Source organism: Perca flavescens, chromosome 2 (assembly GCF_004354835.1).
Source record: "Perca flavescens isolate YP-PL-M2 chromosome 2, PFLA_1.0, whole genome shotgun sequence".
Taxonomy (NCBI): domain Eukaryota; kingdom Metazoa; phylum Chordata; class Actinopteri; order Perciformes; family Percidae; genus Perca; species Perca flavescens.
The window spans coordinates 33,761,308-33,771,993 of NC_041332.1; the positions used below are offsets into that span (position 1 = coordinate 33,761,308).

General features: G+C 43.0%; 1 protein-coding gene across 1 annotated transcript; it reads right to left on the reverse strand.

Annotated features, from left to right (window-relative positions):
- Positions 1-2,684: 2,684 nt before the first annotated feature.
- On the reverse strand, positions 2,685-10,059 carry LOC114566895 (ras-related protein Rab-33B). The gene is made up of 3 exons (XM_028595732.1): positions 9,623-10,059; positions 3,931-4,109; positions 2,685-3,285 (listed from the first exon to the last, which is right to left on the reverse strand). Exons 1-3 carry the CDS (start codon positions 9,839-9,841, stop codon positions 2,958-2,960), a joined length of 726 nt encoding a protein of 241 aa, XP_028451533.1. The 5' UTR covers positions 9,842-10,059; the 3' UTR covers positions 2,685-2,957.
- Between the last annotated feature and the right edge of the window lie 627 nt (positions 10,060-10,686).

Here is a 10,686-nt window from a genome sequence, read left to right on the forward strand (position 1 = left end):
GGATCAGACATCCCTCACGCTGCTCTCAAGTGGATTACAGTCCCATGTGGTTGCACGCAAAGAGACAGTGAACTGTGCTGGCATAGCACACACTGTGCCAAGAGCTATTGTGGGCCTGCACCGTGCATGGCTCTGATTGCCAGAGGCAAAATGATAAAGTGTTGCATTCTCTTATATAGCTAATATCATAACATATCGCAGCCATCAACATGCCAGCACCAGATGTTTTCAGACAGTAAAAATGCCATCTTTTCAGTTCATTCATAATGTACATTTTGAAATATTTAAAAGATCTAAAGACTTGAATCAGGCAAAGTGAGAATGCTGGAGGTTTAACCAGGAGAACAGAATACCACAGGAAGAAATCCACTTCCAACCTGTTTGTCTCAAAACACTAGTTTATTTATTATTATATATTAGGCCTATTAAGTACTGGGCAGGAATATAAATATCCAATCCATATAAGACCGTGTAAAAAACATGGTAAAATACTGTATGGAGACAGTTTTGGGATATCTTGACAGGAGAATTGACTGTAAAAAATAAATTAAAAATAAATGGAGTTCCTGCCACCTAGTGTCACATTTGGTTTTTACACCGAGGGACAAGACGGCCTGATCCAAAAACAAAAAAACCATCAGAAGAACACGATTAAAAGCTCAGTTTTTAGGGAAACTCCTGAACTACTCTTTGCTCCATCAACTGTCAGCTGTTTATTAGAGGAGCTGCTGTGTCAATTCAAATCAACTTTATTGTCAATTCTGCCATATGTGCCCGAAATACAGAGCAATTGAAAATACGTTTCTCTCCGACCCACGGTGCAATAAGGACATGCACAAGTAAAATATAAAAGATGAGAAATATATACAAATAAAGATACACAAAGATAAGTAATATGTAAAATAATAAAGAAAACTAAAGATGAAGACATTGAAATGTGCAATTTAAAAGGAAGAATAAAATGCCCGGTGCTGATCCTGATGGGGCCTTCAGAGCCTTTTTGGAATCATTGAAGCCTCCCACAACTCCACCTGCAATATTTGACCATTATTTTAAATGACTTTCTAACCATTACTTGGGGGTGTCATTACTCAGTCAGTAGGGAGCTGGGTTGGGAACCGGAGGGTTGCTGGTTCAAGTCCCCATACGGACCAAAGTATGGTGGTGGACTGGTAGCTAGTCCCAGTTCACCTCCTGCACCCCCAACTGCTCGGGACGCCTGTCTGTGGGCAGCCCCCTCACTCCATTAGTGCATGTAGGTATTGAGCATGTGTGTAAGATTTTTATTTATTTTTATATAGATTATTAGAAGATAGGTACTCTGTGGTCGTAAAGGAATGTACATAGTCAGCAACAATACTCAGGTAGGTACTAAGGGGGCCAATGAGTGCAAAGAAAACATCCCTCACACCATAAAACAACCAGTTTTAAACCATTCACCATGTACAAGGCAGGATGGATCCATGCTTTCATGTTGTTTTATTGCTCTGTGGATTATTGATACTTTCATAGTATTTATAGAGCACCGTAAACCTGCTTTATAATTAAAAAAAAAGGTCATGGAAATCTTACTTTTTACAATATGGGACCTCCAGAGGCACGCGTTGCCACAAGCTCAGTAGTGGAGTAATGTGTGAAATTAGTGGAATGTCTCTATATAGGCCATCTCTGAAGCATTGTAGTTAACTACAGTACAGCAGAAATCACATCTGTTAGAGTGACAATATTGTCAGATGTTGAAACATAAGCTTCAGATTTCTTCCCTTCTCCATGCCCCTTCGGAAGTAGGTGAAGATGTGCCAGAAACCCCAACTCTGCTTCATCAAACAGGAGAAACAATGCAGCTGTTTTCACAGTCAACAGTCAGAGAAATAGTTTGTTGAGAGATTGGTTTTCTACTCTTTTATTTCCACTTTTCTAACTTAAAAAATATATATATTTTTTATCTTTTATTGTTATTTTGTCAAGACCAAAACAGAAGACATCAGACAGGGTCATCATAGGTAAAGTGAAATGCTTGACATGATAAATAAAAAACACATACAGGACATTGCATTGGTCTGTGGGTCCTTTGCATCCATGATTGTCTTTTGAAATCATAAAGATCCTTATGATCCATGACTTGGATTCAACCAAAGCCAGGCTATTGTAAGGGGTGTTCTAACATATTTATTAGTACATTGCATCTTTTTTTTTTTTTATTTAAAATGTGTGTTATGGCAAGACAAAAAAATACTCTCCTCTCTTTCTCTTTCCTGAGCCTAGAGGAAGACATCTACCAGCTGGCTGTTGAATGTTGCATCAACATGTGACACACTCTCACACACACACACACACACACACACACACACACACACACACACACACACACACACACACACACACACACACACACACACACAGCAGAAGAGGTTTTCCCTCATCATGTGACAGCCTCTGAGTCATCATCGATTGGACGCCCAATCTCCATACATGTGATGCACGACGCCCACACTGCTCATGCACAACACCGGTGCATGACAGGTCACGGATGTGATGATTTGTCCATCTGGACAAAGTCCTGTGGTGGGAGACCCTTACCAGCCAGGAATTAGATTGTACCATACTTAATCATTACACCGCTGTCTTAAAGATACTCGTATACAGCGCAACATATAGTGAGCCAGGACAGAGCCTCCACCAAATACATTCACAGTCTTTTATTTCGCAGTAATAACATCACAAATATACACAAAATTTCCACATTTAAGAGTATAAATATTAAAAATTCGGTGCGCGAGTAACAGCAACTGTCTTTCAAATGTAACATCTGTTTTGCATTTTTTTTTGTCTTTGGTCAAAAAATGATTATTATGCACAAAATGATCATTCGCTTATTCACACAAACACACAATCACACACTTACATAAAGAGCTAAAAAAACATGACATTCTCCCAAACGCTTCTCCCTCTGTCTCTCAGCAGCAGGTCCACAGCTCTTTTTCGGCTCTTTTCTTGTTGAGGATTTTAAAGGAGCCGCAGGCCGGTGAGCTTGCTGCTGAAGGCCTCCTCTGTCTCTTCAGTTTGGCACCAAGAGCAACAACGATGTCTTCCACCTTATCCTGCTGATACGAGACCTCGGCACCAACCCGGCGACCGTTCCCACATTTGTTTGGCGGGTTCTTGGCCGACGTCTCAAAAGACATCATGCCGTGGGCTTTGGCAAAGCTGGCCGCCAGCTCCTGGCTCACCTGGCCGTCGGCCCTGCTGGGGTCCCGCAGGTCGCTCTTATTACCCACCAGGAACCTGCAGGAGAAAGGCCAGCGGAAAGGGACTAAATGGAGGACGGTGATGTTAAAAGTTGCACCAAAAAGTAATAGGGTCGTAGGAGGTGGACTACAAATGATCGATTCGATTTTTAAAAACAAAAGCTAAGTCTGTGAAAAACGATTTTAAGAAAATTTGGATCATGCAACAAGATGGCCTGCTCGGTTCTATCGGGGAATAATTCTAAAGATTTACAAAGAAAATGTTTACGGCATTGACTCTCTAACTGGAACGCTTGGGGCCAATTGGTGGGATTGCTGTGGACGAAATACACGTGGCGATACACTGGTAAGAGCAAATGATGTTTAACCATGTAGCAGCTAATTTCAATAGCTCACGTTACTGTATATGTGTCAACAGAATATTACACTTTGTTTATATGTGGCATTTTCTTCTGCCGGGGTGTAAATGTTCCACCAAAACAAGTTCCTTCCCGAGACTATTTTACAGAGCCGCCGTCGCTGCGTCCGGAGCTTAGCGCCGCCCGAGACGACCGTGATTGGTTTAAAGAAATGCAAACAACCAACAGAGCGTTTTTTTTTTCTCCTATCCTAGAATCTATGTGTGGTGTAGGCAGACCTTACTCCACAGTTAGTAGCGATAGGTCTGGCAATGCGAGACTACCTGGGGATGTCCTGCCCGAGGGAGTGCTGCCGGCACTCTTCTATCCAAGCAGTCAGACTGCGGAAGCTGGCAGGGCAGGTGACATCATATATGAAGAGCACAGCGTGGACGTTGCGATAGTAGTGTTGCACCATGGACTTACGGAAACGCTCCTGTCCTGCGGTGTCCCACAGCTGGAGCTGGAGGTGGGATGGGGGGCAGGGGGGGAGAGAGAGAGAGCAAGAGATTGACATGTAGGCTGGCACTTTGGAGGAGGTTGTAGATAGAGATGTTCCGATACCGATACCAGTATCGGTATCGGCTCCGATACCGCCTAAAACGCTGGTATCGGTATCGGGAAGTACTGGAGTTTATGCACCGATCCGATACCACGTGATAAAGCCCTAAAGAAAATCTACATTAAAGTAGTTTATTTATGTCCTTTTTCCGTTATAACTGACTGTCAAACTGGAGAATAAAAGAAAGTTCTACGGCATTCATTGTTTGTGTTTGTTCATGTTTCACAAATAGTTTAACCTGAGCCAGACAGACAACAGAGATAGAAATCATATCACATCCATAAAGGGATAGTAGTATACAGCTGTTAAAACATAATAAAATATATGACACACTGGTATCGGATCAGTACTCGGTATCGGCCGATACGCAAGTTCAGGTATCGGAATCGGTATCGGGAAGCAAAAAATGGTATCCGGCCATCTCTAGTTGTAGAGACAGAAAAAAAGTGGTAAAGAGGAAATTAATGAGAGGATAGGCACACAGGCACACAGGCACACACACAGGCACACACACACAGGCACACACACACGCACACACGCACACACTGAATCATCACTGAGAGAGAACAGAGAGCAGACAAGTTCCTCTCATTAGAAAGTCAGATCTCTCTGTCAGGCTTCTACAACATAATCTCTGTGAATAACACCAATCTAGTGCTGACCAATCAAATAAATACATACATTGGAGAAAACATAAACGTACAATACAATCAGTGCCTGAAATGGGCCAGTACTAGGTACCGGGCCGGCACTTCGGATTTGTGTCCACATACAGTAAGTACCCTTACTTCTAATTGTTACTAACGGTATTATTAATAGGCTGATGTTTGTACGAAAATAGGCAATATATTTAATGATTTATTGAGAAAAACCAAGCAGTTCTATGTAAAATCAGACATTCAGCACCCCCATATAGCCCGAATGGAATGATCCTTTGTTTCTTAAGCACAATCTCAGACACTGCGACGGTTCGAGAGGGCAGCAGATAAAGGCCCCTACGATCAAACTATTTGGGGTCACACCTACTAGATACACTGTAGCACAAATATAAATATATCCAAGACACAACACATGCGACGATCATGTCATGGAACTGCTGAATTAGGGTACTGGCACCCTTTTTTTTGGTCCAGTGCAGGCATTGAACACAATAACACAAACGTATTTGATTCCTAGGTCTACGCTGTGAAAGGACTTTGTATAAAAGCCTGTAAACACAGATTTGAAAGGAAAATCTCAAAAACCTGAAGATCTGTGACCTGATTTGGACTTGAGTACTGTCTTGATTTCCATGAGACTTGGCGTGACTGACTTGGACTTGCACCAGAAGTCTAATAAAAACAGCCCTGGTAAAATGGCAAGTCACTTTGCATTAAAAAAATAAATAAAAAAAGATTATGTCCAATTCCATTATTAATTTAAGGTACTGGGGGGCAAAGCAGGAACCCTCCTCTACCCTAAAGTTATAAACTAAATCCTGTCACCACTGACACACTTCCCCTGTCATGTGGTCATTTCAAAACACTCAGGAAGTAGGACAAGCCAACAAACGCCCACAGAATCACTGAAGAAAGCAGTTCCTTCCATGTGTTCAAGCGACGCGGTTCAAATTAAACTTGTGACAACCTGAGGATTCAAAATCAGAGCGGAGTTAAATGGCTTTTTGGAGGCTGTTGATGTTAACTGATGCTAACATGCCACTAGAATCAAGCATTACATCTGCACAGTGATTTACAGGCTGCATTAGTTCTGCTGATTTTCTTTCATCCAGACGATTCTCAGTCATGCAGTCTGGGACAAATCCCTCGGCAGAGCCACACCGCAGGGTGGGAGCCTCAGAATAAGGGCTGGGCGATAGGATGACAAATATCGTCAAAAGGCTATAAATGTCTATCGTTTACAACATCTATGTTGTTTCTGTCATGATTACAGAGCATTACTGCAATATTCTTTGCACGTTATGTTCACTTTGCACTGAAGTTCTCAATAAAACAGAAAAACGCTCCGCATTTATCATCGGTCAAGTTTCAGATTTCATTCACACAGGAGTATTTCATATAGACTTTTTATTTATTGAATTATCAGAACATACTATGTTTGTGATATATATATATAATTATAGAAGTATGAAATGCCCTGTATATTGGGAAAGAAGGTTTTGGCCATATCGTCCAGCCTAATAGGCCTATTTAGACCTCACAGAGGAGACACAAACGCAGTAGAAAACATGAGAAAACCACTCTCAAATAACCTGCAGGAGTCTAACTGGAATATTCTGTCCTCTCATACACCCGAGTCCCTGCTGGTTCGGAGGCTTTTGTTTTGTTAAACCCTGCTACGCCCTGCAGTGCCCTGCAGTGCCCTGCTACGTCCTGCAGTACCCTGCTATGTCCTGCAGTACCCTGCTACGCCCTGCTACGTCCTGCTACGTCCTGCTACTCCCTGCAGTATCCTGCTACACCCTGATACGTCCTGCTATGCCCTGCTACACCCTGCTACGTCCTGCTACACCCTGATACATCCTGCTATGCCCTGCTACACCCTGCTACGTCCTGCTACACCCTGCTACGCCCTGCTACGTCCTGCTACGCCCTGCAGTGCCCTGCAGTATCCTGCTACACCCTGCAGTGCCCTGCAGTACCCTGCTACGCTATGTAGTACTACAACTACTATTTCTAGTCATAGTTCCATTATCATTATTATGACTATTACGCCACTGTTCATCACACCACCAACCGGCACCATCAGACACCGCCTACCAAGAGCCCGGGTCTGTCCCAGGTTTCTCCCTAAAAAGGAGTTTTTCCTCACCACTGTTGCACTAAATGCTTGCTCTTGGGGGAATTACTGGAATTGTTGGGTCTAAATTATAGAGTGTGGTCTAGACCTACTCTATCTGTAAAGTGTCTTGAGATAACTCGTTATGTTGATACTATAAATAAAATTGAATTGAATTTGGTCTGGTCTGAATTATCAGTGGAATTGGGCCCATGAAGAGCACTGAATTCAATGTGAAAATTACAGCTGATTAACATACAACCTAAAAGAGCCAACATGACGTGGATTACTTCATTAGCAGTCGGTTTATTTAAACTAAAGAGCCAGTTGGAAGCCGCCGGTGTGCGTAAACACATCGGTTAGCCTGTTCATTTGTTCGGACCTGCAGTTTGTTTCAATTGCCGGCCGCTGCAACTCTAAGTTCTGTTAAATCAAAGCTGAAGACTTTTGTTTGTGATGCTGCCTTTCTTTAAAGGGGTGATAGAATGCAAAACCGATTTTACCCTGTCATAGTTGAATAACGACAGTTCAGTGGGTAAATAGGACATACATAGAAGCTCAAAGTCCCATACACACCCCTTTACTATGAAAATCTCATATTTTGAAACTGCCGCTGAAAATGGGCGAATCTCAACAAAGCTAGTTGCTTACGTAAGCATCTCAAAATCCGGAACCTTAAGAGAACAGTCACGCCCCAACATTTACATAGGATACACAACTGACCTGAGATCAGGTAGTCTTCCGAATCTAGGTCGCGCATATCTCTGCTATTCCATTACAAAATTCACTTCTGAAACTTTTTTATGCGAGAAATCAACTATGTAAAGCTCAAATATGTGCCGTTTTACGAAAATGGATGGCTAATTGCAAATTTTGTCCAACTGTGTGTCGGAGTTCAGCGCCGGTGCTGCCTGTGTTGTTGCCTCGCAGCCCGGGCCTGCCTTCCTTCACAGACCCCGGCCTGCTCTGAGCTCGATTGAGCTCCGTTACGAATGGCAGCCCACAGCACTCCATACCCGCGCAAAGTCACCGGTTTTTGGCTAATGGACTACTAAACGCTGGTGCTCTGTCAGAGCTCCAGGGCCTGCAGTTCCCCTTTTTCTAATGCCAGGTGTGTGTGTGAGTGAGAGCGCGGTCAGAGAGCTTGTTACGCCAGCAATCTCTTACCACAGGTTCCAGTTAATCTTATAATGTGTGTAATTATAATGTGTTGAGTTATTTAAACAAACAATCGGCGAAATACATGCCTCTTGTCCCCGAGTCTCATTGATAGAGCCTGCGGCTGGATGGAGCTATAGCTAGAGGAGGCTAGCTATAGCTAGCCTCTTCTTAGAATTCCTCTGGAATTCACAAAAATTCATTAACTTGAAATCGGACACCGTTGTTAGCTTTATAAGACATTTAGCTAGATGTTGTATAACTGGCTTGACAAAATTCTAACTGTAAATATACTCGGAATTACGCCGAAAATGAAGCTAACTATCCGTGATTTGTAGACATTTGGATGTTGTATAGCTAAGTGGCGTGACATTGTGTGTAACATGTGGTAAGAGATTGCTGGTGTAACAAGCTCGCTGACCACGCTCTCACTCTCACACAACGGGCCATTTAGCTAGCAGGAAGAGGGGAGTTACAGGCCCTGGAGCTCTGTCAGGGCTGCCAGCCTAACGGAGCTCACAGCAGGCCGGGGTCTGAGAAGGAAGGCTGGCCAGGCGGCGAGGCAGCAGCACCGCCGCTGAAGTCCGACACACAATCTTACCATATGTGCAATTAGTCATCAATTTTCGTAAAACGGCCCATATTTGAGCTTTATATAGTTGATTTCTCACATAAAAAAGTCTCTGAAGTGAATTTGGTAATGAAACATTGCAGTGTCTGGAATATGAGATTCTGTCGCTTCTCTAATGTGTGTGTATTGAGGATTCGCTCAACCAATCAGCGTGCATCTCTAATGTCTGCCTATGGCAATTCGCTCAACCAATCAGCGCGCAGCTCATCTAAATATTCACGAGCATACCGTATTTGGAAGAAAAGCTCTTGTTACAAATAGGGCCAAAACACAGGGATGCATAAGGGCCAATAAAATATCAAGCAGGCCATTTTCAGCCCAACCAATGTTACATACCCCATTAGGAGACCATAAGGAACAGTGTGAAATACTCTATATAATCATTCTATCACCCCTTTAAATAATTGCATTTCTTCTACCTGCACTGCAGGGGCGATTCTAGGATCATTGCTGTAGGGGTGCCTGGCATCTATCCATAGAAAAGCAGACATTTCCAAAATGCTGTATCAATAACTTTTGAAAATTAGAGATTTATGCAATTTTGACTAATGGCTGACTAGCACTATTTTCTGAAAATGGCTCAGAATGTTTTTATTTGTTTTTTTCAGAATGATCTGGGCATCTAGATTTTGGGTTTAGTTTCATTATGCTGGGATATTTCCAGAGCAGAACTCCTCAGATTAGCTCTGTTGCACTGTAACTTTAATTCTTGTATTTTTTTCTGTCTTGTTCTATTTCAGTTTTTATATGTATATATTTTTAAGTGTTTTTAACTGCTCTTTAATGTTTTAGGCGATGTAGCTTAAAGCACTTCGAATTGCCTCGATGCATACCCTTCCCTCGGTACCTTGATTTTCTCTCCGTGGACATCCAGCTGTAAATCGCGGAAGTCCACCCCGATGGTAGCCTCCACTCTGCGGGGGAACTCTCCGGCGCAGAGTCGGTGTGTGAGGCAGGTCTTCCCCACCCCGGAGTCTCCTATCACCAGCACTTTAAAGGTCCGACACCGAGTCAACACGGAGGACAGGCTGCCCAAAGAGTTGGAAAACTCAAGAGATGACTCCATTTACCCGACGTTCAACTAAAAAAAACAAAAAAACCGCGCTCTGCGTCAAACGTTATCTCCAAGAAAGGTTAGGCTAATAAAATAATGCAGCTTCACGAGGCATGAACGAAATATAGTTGGACTTCTGGGGGAAACGCGCCAGACACTATCTCTTTAGGTTGTGTTCACGGCGCTGAGTATGCCGAGGACCCAGGGCCTGGGGGGGGGCGGGGGCTGATTAAATGAGGAGCAGCCATCACTATATGTAAATGACATGCTGATTAATAAAATGGATTTCTCCGAAAAAACTTCTGATACATTGTGTTTTTGTTACAGGTCCGCCAACCTTTGAATTTGTCAAAAATAAAATCTTGAATTGATGTGCAACCTGCCTGAGAAGAAAGGCAGCAGCTACAGGACCACAGCAAGTTACTTCTAGACAGAAACGCTTTCATCGTTGTGAAACAGATTTCCCACCTACATGCTGAATTAAACGAGTAATAATTATTTTATTTACGTCAAATCGTCACCTCAACCAACCACGTTCATAGGCTACAGCACTAACAGCAGCCCTCCTCGTCCGCTCACCTGTCCTGTGAGGAACGTGCTGCTGCTGCCCCCTACTGGTGGTGGGAATACTTTAGTTAAATTCTGTCTTTGTGTGCCCTGCTGTCCTCCCCCCTCCCCCTGTCCCTCCCCCCAAGGCACTTCTCTCCTGCATAAAACAAAAACAAAGACCTATATCTTTTACACTTTGGGTAACTAAAGAATCAGCCACCTATACTTTTTTCATGTATTGGAAATATTGCGGAATAATCCTAATTTTAACTAACACATTTATTGAATTTAATGCGAGGAGGACCAAG

Coding starts and splice junctions, on each gene's coding strand:
- LOC114566895 (XM_028595732.1), bottom strand. CDS start 9,841: ATGGAGTCATCTCTTGAGTTTTCCAACTCTTTGGGCAGCCTGTCCTCC. Junction 4,110..9,622: donor TCCACGGAGAGAAAATCAAG/GTACCGAGGGAA, acceptor TCCCACCTCCAG/CTCCAGCTGTGGGACACCGC. Junction 3,286..3,930: donor CTCGGGCAGGACATCCCCAG/GTAGTCTCGCAT, acceptor TTTCTCCTGCAG/GTTCCTGGTGGGTAATAAGA.